General features: G+C 40.1%; 1 protein-coding gene across 9 annotated transcripts in view; it reads left to right on the top strand.

The window, feature by feature from the left end:
* The first annotated feature begins 2,476 nt into the window (after positions 1-2,476).
* The window catches only part of Spata7 (spermatogenesis associated 7), a 34,213-nt gene continuing 17,818 nt past the window's right edge, over positions 2,477-18,871 (top strand). The window contains exons 1-4 of one of the 9 annotated variants that reach the window (XM_060388001.1): positions 2,477-2,673; positions 5,638-5,715; positions 7,995-8,090; positions 11,481-11,528. In XM_060388001.1, coding sequence (XP_060243984.1) covers positions 2,655-2,673; positions 5,638-5,715; positions 7,995-8,090; positions 11,481-11,528 — 241 coding nt within the window. In that variant the 5' untranslated portion in view covers positions 2,477-2,654. Of the gene's footprint in view, positions 2,674-5,632; positions 5,716-7,994; positions 8,091-11,480; positions 11,529-15,839; positions 15,973-18,871 lie in introns of those variants that run through there. The other 8 variants (XM_060388004.1, XM_060388003.1, XM_060388002.1 and 5 more) reach the window with 8 other exon arrangements.

Raw genomic sequence — 18,871 nt, forward strand, 5'->3', positions numbered from 1 at the left:
AATTCTGTCTTGAAAACATGTTTTATTTTTAACTGTGAGTGTGTTTGTCTGTCTATGTGTGGGTGTGCACACATCCGTTATAGGTGCCATTGAGGCTAAAGGTGTCAGATCCCCTGAACCCAGAGTTACAGGTAGTTGTGGCAGCTGTGAACTGAACGCAGGTCCTCTACAAGAGCAGTAGGTGTTCTTGACCTCTGTGCCACAGCCCCAGTGCCTCTCGGTCCCCTTACTCTGTATCATCCTAAATGCTGTTGGAGATACAGAATCGTCATATTTTAAGCCCAAGTTTCTCTCCTCCGTATGTCTTAGAGGACCACTGCTCCAGGCGTTCTTATAATTGGGATTCTGCTTTTTTTTTTTTCTTCCCTTTCATTGTTATATGATTCCTGATTTACTTTCTTTAAGCCTCACTTTCCTCTTCTAAGACTTGGAACCTGACACCTGTACAATCCCACATGTTCTTGGTCAGCCACTGTCCATATCGTAATTCTTGTATCTGCACAATTTCCAGCATTCCTTTTATTTGTATAAACAAGGACATGAGGCTCAGCAGGCTTAAAATCCAATTCACAATCAAACTTGTAAGCTGTCGTAACCGGGTTTCTAGTGCTAAGACAAGACACCATGACTAAAAGCAATTTCAGGATAAATGGTTTATTTCATCTTACAACTTACAGTCCATCATGAAGAGAAGTCAGGACAGGAATTCAAGGCAGGAACCTAGAGGCTGGCCATGGAAGAACACTACTTACCAACCCGTTCCTCAAGGCTTGCTCAGTTTGCTTCTCTATACAACCCAGACTCACCTACCCAGGGATAGCACTGTCCAGTGTCCTATAGAGGAACAGAGCCAATGGTATGTGTGAGTGTGTGTGTTTAGGCTGTGTGTGTGTGTTGCTTGTGTATGTGTGAACTTTTAAGTCAGATTACATTAAAATAGCAAAAACATGGGCTGGAGGGATGGCTCAGGGATTAAGAGCACTGGCTGTTCTTTCTAAGGTCCTAAGTTCAATTCCCAGCAACTATGTGGTGTCTCATAATCATCTATAACAAGATCTAGTGCCCTCTTCTGGTCTGCTGACACACATATAGGCAGAATACTGTATTAATAATAAATAAATAAAAATTAAGAAAATAGCAAAAGCAGCTGAATTACACCCGAGAGGCTGAGAACTTGATAGTTTCTTTATCCTCAAGTGCCTCAGTAGTCAGAGTAGCCCCACAATGACTATTTCTCACAGGCAGGTTGGCCTACTTGCTCCATCCACAAGGCTGGATGCCTCAGCAGTCTCAATCTGATGTCAAAAACCTGAAAAATTCCTGGAGAGCTGAGGGTTGGTCCTTAGTTCCTGGCGGAAAATTGGAAAATCTGGTTCTGATGTGGAAGGATTCAACCACAGCAGCAAAAGGGTAAGTCAACGGGGCAGCATGAGGAAAAGCTAAGCCAGCAAGAGGTGAGCTACTTTGCGTATCAGCCATAACACTTTAAAATCCGTACTGCTACCAGAAGATAGCACCCACAAATCGAGTGGGTCTTCCAAATCGTTTAAGGCAATCATAAAAAGCTCTCTATTCTGGAGAGTCTAACTTGTGGCAAGTTGCAATTAAAACCAATGATAATATATAGATGCCCACAGTTCAGCAAGTCTGGCTGGGGATCTGGTGTGCTTTTTGTGATGACAGAGGTATACCTAGCGACATTTTTGGTTGTCAAGAGTTTGCTTGCAGGAATGCTGCTATATAAGCCCACAAAGACTCACACACCCAGCCGAAAAGTTCAAGAACAGGATGCTGAGAAACCCAGCTTGACAGAATGTTTTCTGCACTCCCTCTACCCCAGTCTGATCTTACTTTCAAGAGCTCACAATTAACTATTGCAAAAATAAACAATTTGGCAGAGAGCCGCGGAACAGATCGACCTTCTCTCTCTCTCTCTCTCTCTCTCTCTCTCTCTCTCTCTCTCTCTCTCTGTCTCTCTCTGTCTCTCTCTGTCTCTCTCTGTCTCTCTCTCTCTCTCTCTCTCTCACACACACACACACACACACACACACACACACACACACACATTCTTCTTCTTCCATTCAAAATAAAATTGGAGTTGTAGCTTTGAGATAAAGGGAGAGCGAGGGTAAGAGGTGAGGAACTCAGTAGGCAGGAAGGAAATCCAAACTAATGCTGGCAAACCAAGATATGGGCTGCTGAAGATGACTCCCTGGTCAAGAGTGCTTGCTCTGCAAGCTTCAGGACCTGAGTTCTAATCCCCGGTACCCAAGTAAAAAAGTGGGCATGGTGACAGAAACAGATGTGACTTGCGTTTCTGACAGTTCACTCTGCATAGCTGGCAAGCTCTCATAGCAACGGATTGGCGCCGGGGCCCTTTAACCCCTTCCCACACAGCTGCAGTAGCCTGGAGTCCCCGTCGGTGTTGTGTGGGCGGGGCGGGGCCTAGGAGCACGCGTCCCTTGCTGTGACGTCATAATCTGCGGCCGCGAAGCCCGCCCTTAGCAACCGGCCTGGCGACGGCCTCTGAAGCTGTTGCCACTGAGGTGTCCGCGGGGTAGTCTTTCCAAACCTCCACTGTAGGTACCGGCTTGACCCGGAGAAGAACCAAGGGAACGCGGAGTGTCCCAGCGAAGGGTGCAGGAGAACTAAGCATGGATGGCAGCCGGAGAGGTAAGGGGCTGCGCGTGTCCAGGCCGCGCCCAGGCCTTTCGGGTCGCCTGCCAGCTCCTCTAGTGCGGCGAGGTAACAGCTCGAGCCGGACAGGCCCGGAGCCCAGAGGGAGGCCCCGCTTGCCCGGCTCATTGATCTCCTTCCTGCCCTTGAGTCTGTCGCCCTGACATCCATCCCCTGATCCCGGGCAGAGTACCAAGCCTCATCTTAGAAGTTTGACCTGAGTCCCAGATGAGGCCTTCTGCTTTTGCAGAAACGACCCTCAGTTTCCTCATCATGGGGGAGAAAACGCCCATGTCACGGAGCGCCTGGAGATTAAGTGCAGATAGTATGTGGCAGGTTCCTGGTGTAAATATATGAAGTCGCCAGTCCCTCCCTCCAGAACTGACTCACCCAGACCTGGGATACCGCATTCGTTATAAACTTCCAGTGCGGCTGGTTGCTGGACTGAATGTTTAACAGCAGAAGACTACCCATAATCACAGGGCACAGCTTTTGCCCTGAGTGACATTCTGAGTCAAGTGGAGAGCGTGAAGTAGTTGGTGACCTTATTCACAAGTAAGCCCAATCGAAGTTGAAGCCTCACAGCCTAAGCAAGTGTTCTTTCTTGAGCAACAACACACACACACACACAAACACACGGGGCGGGGGGGGGGGGTCTATTTAAAAGGTTCCGTTGAATCGATCTGCGAATGATTCCTTGAGTTAAATCTTGCTTTTAAATTTGCGTGCACCTTTATTTTACAATAATAGAGCAAGAGAAGTGTTAAAGTCAACAAATAGGATATTCAGACACCGAACACTTCAGAATACCAAACGCTTGTTTAATGCTCACACACAAATCTTGTTCAATGGTATTAGTCATATTTTGAGATAAAGAAAACAAAATAGTATAAATAATTCGCCCAGTGTCATAGAAGGTGACAGAACACGCTCTGAACCCAGACTAAGAATATAAAGCCCTTGAGTTAATTGTTTTACTTACATAGCAGAGTGGGGCATTTGTCTCCTAATAAAAATGAGGTGACAAATGAAAACGGGTTTATAGTTTGTAACTTACCAAGTGGCCTCACTTTTAGTTCATTATGTAGTAATAGCATTGTTTCTAGTTTTGAACTTGTAAAATAAGTATTATATTCAACAAGTTTTTTTTTTTACAGTAAGATGTGCACTCATTGGTTTCTAACATTCCTAACAGAGAAATGTCATGTTAAAACTCACAGACCTGAAGGGAGGAATAGACAACTCATTTCATCTGGGCTCTCTCGGGGACTGCTTCCTTGAATGGAGTATATCTTTCTCTTTCTTTACATGACTTTTTTTTTCCCCAATGCAAATGTTAGGCAATACTGTAGTAACTATATATATAAGTTTTCTCATTTCTTTTACTACTTTTATGACTGTTTAACAGTCCTTTATACTCCTCACTTAGGAGTATAACTGTTCAGTTTCTGTATCCTGATTGAACTCAGGATGATCCAAAAGTAAGTCTCAAACCAAATGTCCAAATAAAGAACAGCCTTCTTGAAATTAAGACTAAAAATTAGTGTGTGAGATTTATGGTTTTGGTAGGACAGTCAAACTTCAGCTCAGTTTCCTGAATGATTTGATTTTACTAAGAACTGGAAGAAACTTCACTGAGGGGAAAAAAAAATGGCGTTTCAATATTTTCCCAACATTGCTGGAAGCTTAGGAATAGGTCGCTTACAAAAGTATCTCCAAGGGAATAACACATTAGAAAATCTTTCCCAAGATCCTTTCCGTTAGCTGTCCTAACAGGTCGTCTCCTCTTGCTTTTGCAGCACAGGGTGCTGATAATACAATGGACATAGGACCAGTAGTCTTAGTTTTCTCCTCTCAAATATGTATTATTACAAAACAAAACCGCCAAGGTGTCAGTAATGAACAGAATAAAGTCAGTATATATCAAGTGACATAGCTGATCACTTGAGCCGGTAAAACTGCAGTCCCCGAGTTAATGGTTCCGGACAATAACTTAGTTTAAAACAGTTCGGTGGTAGAGCACTTGGCAAGCACACACCGCATACACACAATGCTTCACATAAACTAGCTTGTTTTCTTCATTAAACATGTATGTGTGCGCCTATGTGTAGGTTTGAAGCTAAGGTCGTCTATCTTTCCTCAGCTCTTCTCCTTTATTAAGGCAGGGTCTTCCGCTGTTGTGGTTTTATTTCTGTTGCTCTTGGCCATCCCTGCATGGAAGGCACAGCAGGAGGGGCTTGAAGCGCTGGGTGTGATCTGGGCACTCCCTCGCTGAGACTCTTCTCATAGCTGATTCTAGGCTGTGTTAAGTTGACGGCTAAAACTGTCAAGTCAGTGAACTTTTGCAGCTCAATGACTCAGCTACGGTAGTTTGTCAGAGTGCCAGGGATCTACCTGTGTCCATCCACATCTCCTCCGAAGCTGGATTTATAAGGAGGCACTGCCATGCCTGGCTTTTTACATGGATTCCAAAATCATGTCTTTGGTACTTATGTGACAGCCTCCTTATCAGTGGTGCCATCTCCTAGCCCTGTCTCATTTTCTCAAAAAGGATATGTTCAGTCTGTGGTCATAGGATTTTTGCAGTTTGATATATTATTGCTGGTGACATAATTGAATGATTTATTTTTAATTAAATTTTTATTTTTTACATTAATTACATTTTATTCGAATGATTTATTTTTTTAAGACAGGGTCTCATTATGTAGCCCTGGCTGGATTTGGACTTTTTACATAGACCAGGCTGGCCTGAAATTCATAGAGATCTGTCTGCCTCTGCCTCCCAACTGTTGGGATTAAAGGCATGCACCACCATGCTTACCTGAATAAAAGTTTCAACAACTTTGTTTAAAAATAAATGTGTTATTTTTAAAATATTTTGTATTGTTTTTTTTTTTTTTTTGTGTATGTGAAAGTTGTGTTTCACATGTCCTAATTTGTGGTTTTTATTGTTGTTGAAAGTCAGAGCAGCTGTATCTGTCCTTCCCAGATACAATCCACCATGCCTATTTACAGGACACTTGAGCACCAAGAGCAACGGTAAGTGAGCTACTTAAAACTGTAGCTTCATTAAACACTCCCTGTTCTCTGCGGGGAACATGAGACGTTTCCCTGTTGAGCATGTGTATTTCACATTAGGAGAATGAAATGTTGGAGGGATTCTGTAGATACATTAGGGGGTCATGATTTTGAACTGCTACAAGCAGGGACTACTTTTGCCAACGCAAGGTCCTGTTTAAGGCATGCCTGCCTTAAGATGATGATTATCAAGTGATAAAGACATAAGCCATAAAGAAAAGCTGTGTAGAGAAAACTTGAATATATTCTCAGCTAATACTTATGAGTTAATATTTATGTTCTGTGATGCTTTTATATTTTAAACTCTTCAAAGAAAAAATTTAATGTTAACGCTAAAATAATTTTTGTAATTATAACTTAAAAATCTTTGGTATGGGTTTTAGGAACAATGATTTAAGCCTATTGTTCTTATTTCCATGAAAAATCCTTTATACTGTTTCTTCTAAGTATGAACAAATGATGATATTTTCAATTATTTCATTTTATTTCTTTGTATCAGAGTGTGTACATAGAAACAGCTAGGAAAACTGATTTTTAAAAAAACAAGCAAAAATCCTTTGAAGCAATGTCTTGTTGTGCAAGACTGTAATACCATTATCTGGAAGGCTGAGGCAGGAGGATAGCAAGTTTCTGGCCTGCTTGGACTAGAGAGTGAGATCAAAGCAATCCTGAGAACTGAATGAGACCCTCTCAAAATAAAAAGTAAAGAGTGCTAGAGATATAGCTCAGGGTAGAGTGTTTGCATAACATATATGCAACCCAATCTTTAGATACACACAGACACACACATACACACAGACACAGACACACACACACACACACACACACACACACACACGACCAGGGTGAAGAATACAATAGGAGGTTTGTTAACTTTTCAAGTGTGCTTGCAAAGCTACTGCAGGCAGAGAGTTGTCAGTCTGCAGCTGCATTGGCTCTTATCTCAGCACGCATTCCTTGTCTATAATATGACACAGACTTAGTTCACAGCCCAGGGCCTTGGTTTCCACTTCTATTAAGTGGAAACATTTTACTGGTAGAGAGAGTGTAACTGCATGGCAAGTGCCCGCCAGCAGAGTCTCCCGTGGTAACAGGCTTGTCTTGCAGTTTCCCTGAATGAGCTGATTTTGAGGTACTGCAGCATAGATACAGGAGGGAATCTCAGTGTCTGTGTAGAAGAGCCACTTGTTTTTCAAGCCCTATGCTCTATTCCACTGTTGAATTCTCTAAGTGTACGTCCCTATGGCTGCTTTTTGGGGGCTGGGATGACAGCTCAGTGGATAAATAGATAAAGCACTTGCCATGCACATTTGAGAGTTGGATCCTCAAAAGCTATGAAAAAGCTTGTGGGAGCAGCTGCCGCCCCCCCACACCCCGGGGAGACAGAGGTGGGATGGCCAGACAAGTTGGCTGGCTAGATTAGCCTCATCACCTCACCTAGTTCAAATGAAAAGATCCTACCTCAGTAAAGAAGATGGAGAGTGATTGAGGAAGGTTCCTGACACGCTTACACACACACAGACACTCCTCTCACAAAACATGTACTCACACGCATGTGAATATGTCTACACGCACCTACACCACCCACGTGCACATGCAGAAAAGTGTTTTTAATGGTTAAGAATATGCGTCCATAGTACTTTATACTTAAATATTGGTGCTTACTGCTTCTAAGATTCCCTTTCAGCAATCTGAGTGAAGGTGGAGAAGTTGAACAGCCTAGGCTTTTCTGCCCCTGTACGTAGAGCAGTCCGTGGATCTTGAGTCCAGGTGTAACGTCAGAGCCTTGCCTCTCAGAGCAGGGTCTTGTGGTCTGGGACTTGTCTGATTTCCCAGACTCCGTGCTTTGTTCATATAACCAAGCAAGTGACTGAAGAGTTTCAGTTATGAGATAAAAAGACATAAAATAGATAATAATAATAATTAATTAACAGATTAACATCACTAATCTATTAACAGATTATATTCTGGATTATTTTATTAGATTATATTCTAGAATCTCTTTCCCAAGCTCTCTAGCCTGTCAAACTTAACTCTTAAGGAGGTTTGAACAAAACTGATGAGTTGCTAATCAGAGCCACCAGGGCAAAACAAAGGCTGGACACAGCACCATGGAGGTGAACCCTCAGCCTCTTCCAGTGAACTCCAGAACATGACTAAGAATGACTTCAGTGACTGTGTATCTTGTGATGTTTATGTCAAGTTTAAACCTGTAATGACGGACTATTTTTGATTTTTAGCTTTTTGCACTGATTCCTCCTCTCTCAGACTAACCACTCTCCAGCTGGTCAAGAACCACATGGCTGTTCACTATAATAAAATCCTTTCAGCCAAAGGTAAAAATTCGCAAATGTGAACTTTCTGTGCCAATTTAAACCCTAGCTTTTCTTCTCATTATGGTAAACCTCATTATGGTAAAGAGGACTTGTTTTCTTAAAGTGAGATATCAACTATTTTTTATATTAACAGCAAGTATTACTTTAACAATATTTACAACTACATCCTCAGTTCATTTACTGTATTCTAATATTATTTTTGTTGTTAGATATTGCTCATTTTTCTGTTTCTGTTTAAAATTTTATCTGTGTGTCAATTGGGGCACGTTTGTGTGTTTGGGCATGTATGTAAGTGTGTGCATACGCATATAGAAGTCAAAGGTCAACCTTAGGTGTAATTTGTTGGGAGCCATCTCTTCTTCAAGAGAGGCCCTCTCCCTGAGACCCTGGTCTTGGCATTTTAGGGTTAGACTAGCTAGCCAGTAAGCCCGAGATTCTTCTCTGTCTCCCCTCAGTGCTGGGAGTACAGATGTGTGCTGCCATGCTGTGGATGCTGAAGTCCTTGGGTCCAGACATCCTTGTGCTTTCATGACAAACACATTAGTGGCTGTGCTAAATTCCTGTGCCCTTTCCTTTTCTTACATTTAAAAATAGGGTCTCAGTATAAAGCCGGGCTGGCCTGGTGTCAATATGTTTTTGCTTTGGGTTCCCAAGAAATGTGTTGTGCTACCATGTCCAGCTAGATGCCACTCTTAATAGAATTGTATAAGCTGCTCTTTTACTTGGTAAATTACACAAAGAAGATGTTGGCTGCCATTTTTTTTCTTTTATTGTTGATTTTATTAAGAGTTAGCTTGTATAAAATAGGTGCGCTAGTTATAAGTGCGTAGGGAAATACTTTGCAAATGCATACATCTCTGTGACCACTACTGTATTCACAGTAAACCAGAGATCATTTAACTATAGCATGTATGTCAGTATTCCTGCCAGTTGTTTTTGTTCAATTCATGAGCAGGGAATGGTGTATTTTAAATTTCTGCTTAAATAAATTGATGCGTAGTATTTTGTAGAATTTGGAAGTAGTATGAGATTTGAAGTTAATTCCCGTCAGCATCATCATGTTCATTCTTTCTCACACTGGCTGTGCCCTGAAAGGCAGAGTCAACTAGTTGTGACCAGCCAAGTCACTTCTCAAAGCCAGAGCATTTACCCTCTGTCCTTACAACAACACTTTACTGACCCCCGGTGTGGGATATTTCTATTATCCTAAAGGAGTTCCCCTTCTAATCTTTGCAGTCAGTGCTTCCTCCTCAGATCTCTGAAGTTACTGATCTCTGTTCCTACAAAAAGTTTTGCCTTTTCTACAATTTTATGCTTCTAGAATAATAGGTATTTATACACTGGATCTGGCTTTCAATGTGCACAATGCTCTGAGGCATCCATGTTGTCTTTATCAGTATTTCTTAATTTGGGGGCGGAGTGTGTGTGTGTGTGTGTGTGTGTGTGCGCGCGCGTGCCAGAGGACATCCTCATATGTCATTCCCTATTTTTGAGACAAGTCTATCACTGGCCTGAGGCTCACCCATTAGGGTAGGCTGGCTGGCCAGCAAGCCCTGAGGAGCCAGCTGCTTCCCCAGCACCAGGGCTCTCAGTGTGCGCCACCACACCTGGCTGTTTTACGTGGGTTTGGGGAATATAACTCAGGCCCTGTGCTTGCACAACTTTACTGACTGAATCATCTCCCAGCCCTTAAACGTATTTATTTTTATTTATAACTAGTATAAATTGGTGGTGCACACCTTTTATCCCATGACTCAGGAGGCAGAGGGAGGCAGATCTCTGAGTTCTAGGCCAGCCTGATCTACATAGGGAGTTCCAGAACAGTCAGGGCTATAGAGACCCTGTCTCAAAATAACAACAACAACAAAAAAAGTGTATTCCATTTAATGAATATGTTGTAATTAGTTGATTCATGACTTGGTGAATATGTTTGGGTGGTTTTGACTCAATGTGAGCTACTGGGAATTAAATTATTGTGTTTCTATATAGTTGTGAACATATGTTTCTGTTTCACTAAGAATAGAATGGAAGCTTTGTCTGTACGTTTAGCTTTGTGATTGTATCCTTTCTGGAGTGACTGCTGGTTTGTTTTTTGTGTCACTACATCTTCACCAGCACTAGCTGTTTGTCCGTATGGTGTCTCTTCTTTGTGAATATTTGCAAGTTTAGCTAGAAACTTTAATTTCACTAATTTTTTAACTAATTTTACCTAATGTTTGTTTACTTTTTTGTGACATTAGCTTTTCACTATGTAGCTTCAAGAGATGAAGTTTAAAATGTTTAGGTTATGTTTTAAATAACTGAGGAAAATAACATGTTACAGCATTAAAATCATAAAATCAAGCCAATTTTCAATCATTTTCTAATCTTAGTGTTTTCTAAATTTGTTTTCTTCTAGAAGCTTTCTGCTTTTAGCTCTTCCATTTAAGTTTGTGTGGCTCATTTTGAGTTTTGATATATTGTATAAAAAAATTGGTACTGGTTTTTGCCTACTTCTGTATAAATTCCTGGAGTCAATTATTGAAATAGGGAAAATCCTTTCCCTATTAAATTACCTTATCATAATTTGACCAGATGTATAAATCTGTCTTGAGACTTTATTTTTGACCTACTTATCTACTTGTCCACATTTCTGTCCACACCAACCTGTGTTATCTTCGTAACATTACACGAAGTCTTGAAATAGGTAGTGTAAATGCTTCATTTTCCTTTCTTTCCGGTTTGCTTTAAGACTCCATTCACATGTGTTGATGTGCCATAGGAAAGGCATGGCATTAGGCGATCAATGCTCTGTTCATTTCTTTTTCAGTCTTCCTTATATTTTGTTTCAGTGGTTATACTGCTGTTTTCAAGTTCACCAGTATTTCTTCCACATTATCTAATAAGCTGTTAATCCTACTTAGTATTTTTATTAATTTATTTATTTACTTTACATCTGACCACAGTTTACTCTCCTCCCAACACCTCCCTTCACTCCTCCTCCCCCATCCTTCCTTCCTCCCTGTCTCCTCTGCAAAGGGGAGGCCTCCAATGGATATCAACCTGTCTTGACTTATAAGTTGCGGTAGGACTAGGCACATCATCTTCTATTGAGGCTAGACACGGTAGCTCAGCCAGGGGAAAGGGATCCAAAGGCAGGCAACAGAGTCAGAGACAGCCCCTGCTTCAGTTGTCAGGAGTCCCACCTGAAGACCAAGCTGCACAACTGTACATATGTGCCAAGAGCCTACCTACCAAGTAATTTTTATCTGCTCTCTTACTTTTAATCTCTAGCAATACAATACTAAAGCAAAGAACTTCAAGTCTGCAGAGCTTTTTTATGATTTATACATTTAATGTTTTTCATTATTTATAAATATCAAGAATACTAATAATCTTTTTCTCTTTCAGCCGCAGTGGACTGCTCAGTTCCAATAAGTGTGAGTACCAGCATCAAATGTAAGTAATTTTTAAACACAAATATCCCTTTTAAAAGATGATGAAACACATGGCTTGAGATTTATTATTCTATTCTAAGTGTTCATTTCAGTGACTTGTATGTTTAAGGAGAGTCATCACTGTCATCCAGCTACCCTTGGCCATGTGTGAGCCCCTGGGAACCACATGTCATTCTGTCTCTCAGTTCAGTGTCTCTCCAGTCTACTTTCCATGAACTTTCTAAGTTCCTTGATTAAGTAGAACCCTACAGTGTTTCTTCTCTGTGACCAACATTTTACTTGACATAATGTTCTGAAGATTTGCTTTTGTTGTAATATATAAGAATCTTTTTTAAAAGTTTATTATTGTGCGTGTTAGTATGATATATATGTTAGCACATGAGCCATGGCATATATATGGAGGTCAAAGGACAACCCTGTGGAATTAGTTCTTTCCTTCTAATTTTAACTGGGTTCTAGGGTCCAAACTCAGATATTAGGCTAGTGTTGCATGAGTCATCTCACCAGCCCAAAATCTTTTTTTAAGGCTGAATAAATCTTATTGTGTGCCTGTGCCTCATTTTGTTTGTTCACATTAGCAACTTCAGTCTTCCTTCCATTGCTATCAGTGGTAGTACTGGCATCATAGGTGTACAGGTATTCTGAGTATATACCTAGAAGTGAAGTTTTTCAGTCTCCTACTGACTCTCTTTGTGCTTTTTTTTGCAGACTGGCATGGTGTTTTCTGCATGATTTTACATTCCACCAGCCACATGCAAGGCTTTTAGTTTCTCCAGACACAACACATGATAGTTTCTGGTTTGGTTAGTTTGTTGTTTGGTTGGTTTTTGTTTGGTTGGTTTTGTTTGTGGATTTAGAAACGCCCACATTCTCTTGGTTTACAAAAGTAAATTATCAAAAAGTCACCAAATAATAGAAGCAAAACACTTGCCCAAGAATATAGGAAACAATAACAATAGTAATAAATCCCAGCTTTAAATATGTTTTAAGCTGGATGGTGGCAATGGCGCACACCTTTAATCCCAGCACTTGGGAAGCAGAGGCAATTGGTTCTCTGTGAGTTCCAGGACAACCAGGACCACACACAAAGAAACCCTGTCTTGAAAAACCAACGTGTGTATGTGTGAGTGTGTGTGTTTTAAATGTAAATAAATTAAACTTTCCAATCCAAAGGTACACAGTAATTGGCTTAATCTAAAAAGAAAAGAAAAATTGATGTGCTGTTTATACTGGTCTTGGTTTAGATATGAAGACACACACTGAATGAAAGAATAAAAAGCGAAGATAGTACACAGGAATGAAAACCAAAAGAAATCACCAGTGATTATTATTATGTTGGCCAAAAAGACTTTCAGTCAGAACTTCCTATAGAGAAAAATATGGTCATTAAAAGGTACAATAGGAAAGTCCAGCAATTTTATATACTCAGTATTGGAGTCTGGAAATATATAAAGCAAATAGTAACAGAAAAATCTATATCTCAAAACAGCAATACAGTGGTAGTAGACAGTAGATAAAGATACTCCTTTTTCAGTAATGGCAGGATTAAACAAAACCAGTACAGAAATATCTGAGTTACATAACATGACATAGTTAATGAAGTGAACCCAACAAACACACCAAAACTTTCCACCGAGTGGCATAGTAGACACTTTCCCTAAGACGACATGGAACATTTCTGGAGTTCATCATATCAAGTCACAAATGAATCTTAATGTGTTTCAGAAAACAAAAATCATTGCAGGTATCTTTTTAACCACAATTTAATTAAAATAAAAATTTAAAACAGAAAGTAGTAAAATTCACACATTTGGAAACTAAGTAACTTTGTGTCCAAGGTGAAGTCCAAATAGAACTCTGGATGATATGTGGTGCTGCACACCTGTCACCTGGGCAGTGACACAGTGGGCGTGGCAGTTCAGGGCCAGCTTGGGCTCCACTGTAAGACAATCTACAAATGAAAATGAAAACAAGAGCCCCAAACCTTAAAAACAACAGCAACTCACATGACTACAAAAATACTAAAACTTGTAAGACAGAGCATAGTCAGTGCTAAGGTGCAAATGCCTACACTATAGAAGAGAGGATCTCAGACAACTTAAATGGAAGTCCTAGGAAACTGGAAAGAGCTAAGGCTGTAGCTCAGTGGAATAGCAGTTGCCTCACGTGTAAGAGACCTCGAGTCAGCACAGCACAGAAAGGAAAAAGATTAGAAAAGAAAAGGAGTCCCCAGTTAGTGGAAAGAAGGAAATAATAAAGATTAGAAAAGAGACACAGAAAAACAACGGAATGTAAAAACAAAACAACAAACCAATCTGGTGTGTTGAAAATTCATAGACCCTTAGCTAGATTGAAAGAAAAGAATGAAGACTCAAAATCAGAAATAAAAGAAGAGCCATTCCAACAGATGCCTCAGAAATAAAAAGGCAAACTTTGTTGTTGACATATACTACCTAGTGATTTTTCTGTTCATTTCTTTAAAAACCAAGCATAACCATTTGCACACACTTTGCTTTGCATTATGTATATTGAGTAATCTAGGGATGATTTAAAGGACACAGGAAGACAGGTGGGGAGACGGCTCAGTGATTCAAAGAACTTGCTGCTGCTCTTTGACAGGATCTGAGTTCAGTTGCCAGCACCTCCATCCAGCAGCTCCCCTGTAACTCCAACTCCAGGGGATCCAAAGCACACTTACAACCTCTGTGGACATCTGCATACATCTGCAAAACACTGTGCCTCGCCCTGATACACCCAACTGAAAATATAATAAAGACTCTTAACCAACTAGGCTAAGCCTGTAGGAGATAATACATAAGGGACTTGATTTTGCTAATGTGCGGGAGTTGTGGAACCACTTAACTGTGGATACCTGAGTACTTACATTGCCGTAAAATGAATGTTGCTTTTTGCAACTTTGCTATGTATTCTAAAATTAACCCGGGTAGATCAATACAAGAAATGATCTGGACGTGGTCGGAGTGGGAGAGCAGCTTTGTTGGGTGTTTAAAAGTTTGGTACTCAGAAGCATTTAGTAGTGAAATCGGAACAAGTAAATAAATAAACATAATTCTGAAATGAGATAAAATCCACACAGGAATTTGACATTTAAAAGAAGCTTTGTGTGTGTGTGTGTGTGTGTGTGTGTGTGTGTGTGTGTATGTGTGAGAGAGAGAGAGAGAGAGAGTAAGTGAGTGTGTACACTAAACAAAGGAAGAGCTGACTAGCCATTTGGGAAATAAAAGTTAATAGAATTCTCTAGTTCCTTCATGTAAAATTCCAGTTCCTTCATGTAAAATTCCATTTGGATCAGTAATAAAAATTTTAAAATATGAAACCTGAGAGCTTTATATATATTATTTTAGAACATAGAGAGAAATCAAAGCATATTTACATTCAAATTCTAAACAGGGGTATGTTGTTAGTTTCAATTTTGAAGAAATATTTACTTAAGACATTTTTTCTGCTTATTTTTTCTCACATAAGTTAGATAATTTCACAGTTGAAAGCAAAATATCCTCTTAAGAAGTCAAATAGTATTAAAAACATTTCCCCGTGTAGTTATTTCAGTGATGAGTTGTGGTTTGAACTTAGACCTGTGTTCACATATTAGCTCCATACTCTTCTATTGTACTTGGGGATAAGGGGAAATTGCTCTCATTTTCATGTGGTAAGCTTCCTGACATTTATGCCACCGTAAAAATAATAAAATAAAACTAGGATGGGAGTGATGGCTCGGGGTGAGAGTGCTTGCTACACAATCAGGAGAGCCTGAGTTCAAATCCTCAGCACCCATGAAAAAGTCAAGTGTGGCGTCACACACTGTAACAGTGCTGTAGCAGATGGAGACGGGAGGACCACTGGGCCTTGCTGCCAGCCTAGCCACAGGTCCAGGAAGAGACCCTATCTCCAGGGCATACACTAGAGAGTGGTAGAGCAGGGGATCTGATGCCTTCTTTAGCCTCTTTGCAAGGCTTTTCTCTCCCCACTCCTGCCACACACATAAATAACAGTTTTAAAAATAAAATCCACACTTGTCAGTTAGAATATTTATGGGAGCCTACTGTGTGCTACACATTGTTCAAAAACTAAAGCTAAAATGTTGAACAAAAACACATTACCTGATTTCCAGAGCTTACAGTGTAATAGGAAGAGACAGGCAATGAGCATATACAAATAAATAGAATATGTCAGATGGGACTCATACAATGGTGAGGAAAGCCTGGTAAAGGAATCTGGGGGCCTTTGGAGGAGAAGTTCTTTCTTTCAAGCAAAGCTTGAAGGAACTGAGACTATTGTTATGGCCATCCAGGGAAAGAGCAACCCAGGCAGAAGAAACAGCCATGAAATGGAACCATGATTGATGAATTAAAAGAAGCAGCATGGGGAACATGTGAAATAAGCCTTCAGAAGAGTGATAGATGATGCTACCAAGACTGACAGAGGTATACATCGGGAGGGCTTGGGCCTTCATGGTGAATGAAGAGAAAGGCCACTGGAGGTCTTGAGTAGAAGCATCAGAGCCAATTTACTTTTCAAAGCATCCTTCCAGCTGCTGAGGTGAAAATAGTCTGCAGAATGCTGTCATTGAAGCAGGTGGATAGTTAGACTACATTGATACCAGTGAAGAGAGAATGAAATGTTAGGTTCTGGAAATGTTCCAGACATATCTATCAATGGCTTAGATATGACTAGGGTGTGAGAGAAAGGAGGCAGGGAGAAGGAAAAAAAAAGGAGCTGTCAACCAAAAAGATGGAACTATGATTTACTAAACTGAGGAGTATGGTAGGAAAAGATTTAGAGGAGGAAATGACTCGGGATGTCAGTCTTCATCACTTTAAGGTCAAAATGTGTACCTGTTAGGAATCCAGTTAGTTGGGGCCAGAAAGATGGCTTGGCAGGAAATGCACTTCCCACCAAACCCAATGAACTAGTGTGACCACCAGGCCTACGGGTGGAAGAAGAGCAGTGGCCTGCACGTTGTCCTCTAGCCTCTCCGTGCACATCACGACATGTGTACTGCCACCCACATGTAAGTTAAAGTAAGAAATAAATGCAGTTGTCTTGAGGGAGGCAGTTAGAATATGAGTCTGGAGTTCAGGATAGAAATAACATTTTGAGAGTTGAAAGAATTGGACGGTACTTGAAATCTTGCTTTTATTTTGTTTTTAAATCTCAACTTAATGCCCATTTATTCATGATAGATATTACATTGCTTTAAATCATTTAAGGCATGAGTTTGTTTTTGTCTAATAAAGAAAAGAATAATGGCTAAAATAAAAAAGATTGTTATCTCCAAAGTGCTAACTAGTAGCCATTATTAACTCCCTAAAATACTGAGTTTATGTTCACCATAATTGCTCTGGGTAACTCAGAAATAGGCTTATGATATGTAAAACAATATTTTACTGGATTTAAGCCATCTGTGTTTTCATGCTCTGTACTTTCCTGATATGGCTGAATGCTAATTTAATCATTTAAGTCTTTACATTATCAAAACTGGAATATAGTTTGTTGTTTAAATAATGTTACATGTCACACATTAGATGAGCTTTAGAGTTTTTTACCTTTATTTTTCTTTTATATGTATGGATATTTTGCCTGCATGTATGTCTGTGTATCGCATGTGTTCAGTGCCCAAAGAGCCCAGAAGAGGGCATTAGATCCCCAGCAGTGTAGTTAATAGACAGGTGTGAGCTCCTATGTGGGTGCTATGGATTGAAAACAGGTCCTCTGAAAGAGCAGCCAGGGCTCTTACCTGCTGAGACATCTCTCCAGCCCCAGCTTTACAATTTTTGATTGAACATGTCCTCTTATTTTTTTTCTTTTTTTAATTTTTAATTTTCTAATCTCTGTGGGTATGAGTGTGTGTGGGTGTGTGTAGGCGTGTAGGCATATATGTGCCATGCTGTGCATGCGGCAGTCAGAGTCAGCCCCCACTTTCATCTTGTTGGAGACAGTCTGTTGCTCAGCACTGGAAGTGCTAGACTGGGTGGCCAGCAGGCCTCTAGCCATTTTACCTGACTGCCTCCCATCTCAGCGGAGGAATGCTGCTGGCCTGTCATGGGTTCTGGGGATCTGAACTCAGGTCCTTATGCTTGCCTAGCAAGCACTTTACCCCCTGAGCTATCTCCTCAGCCTAAACCCATTTTATTTTAGACCCATTTATTTTATTTTAAACGTTTACTCGTTTTTAGGCACATAAAATTGTATGTATTTATGGAGTAATATACAAGCTTTATTTTTATAGAAGATAGTTTTACTATTATTCTTAATAAAATATTTTAGTAACAAGAATTATTTTCCATTAATTCTTTGATTTTTACCAAATGTACAAAATTATACAATTTTAAAACATTTTCATTGCCACATAAATTCCTTGTACCAATTTTCAGCCACATAATTTTTACCCTAGCCTTGAGAAATCATTTTCCTCCATTGATTTGCCTTTTCTAAACATCTCATATACAAGAAATCATTTATGTGTGCACACAATTCATTGTGTCCACATACAGTGCATAGATAAAATAAAAATGTTAATGAATATTACCTTTTTCTATGGGGGTTTGTTTTGAATTCTTAGGTATTACACCTTTGTGTGTGTGTGTACATGCTTGTGCGCATGCATGTGTACAATCATGTCCAGCAGTGTATATGTAGGGATCAGAGGACAACTTTTGGGAGTCCATTTTCTCCACAGGTGGGTCCCAGGGATTGCACATAGGTTATCAGGCGTGAGTGGAAGGCATCTTTACCTACTGGGTCATCTGAGCCTTGTCACTGCCTCCACTCCCCAGGCTTAAACCCACTGCATAGCTTTTGGTCTTTTAGACAGGATCTTAGAATATTGACCTGGCTAGCCTGATATTCACTGTGTAATCTAGGCTTTTTTTTCTCCTCTTAAATTGTCAAATTCAGGTATGTGCCACCATACTAGCCTTGACATTTTAATTTTTTTTAAAAATACATGTAATATTATTGTTTGTTTAATTCTGAAATGTAGCTAGTTTTCATTTTATCATTTTTAGTGCTTGTCTAGTGAAAAATCTCTTATTAACTTGCTTGTCCGTACCTGACTTAAAAACACTATGAAGAAAGAAAGTAATGTTCTACTAGCCTTTCTAATGAGCAGCAGTTTCAGGAAACAGAAGTCATTTGCCTGAGCACACCTGTCTTTAAAATGTCGCCATGGCTTTGTTGTTATGATTCTTCATTTGAGATGAGTTGTTGCTGTGAGGCTGGCCTTGAACTCCTGGCCCAAGTGATTTTTCCTGCCTCTACTCTCTGTTTGGAATGTCTGTAAATTACATATTACTTAGAATCTCTCCATACTTTAAAAGTATA

The sequence above is a fragment of the Meriones unguiculatus genome, chromosome 7, assembly GCF_030254825.1.
Source record: "Meriones unguiculatus strain TT.TT164.6M chromosome 7, Bangor_MerUng_6.1, whole genome shotgun sequence".
NCBI lineage: Eukaryota > Metazoa > Chordata > Mammalia > Rodentia > Muridae > Meriones > Meriones unguiculatus.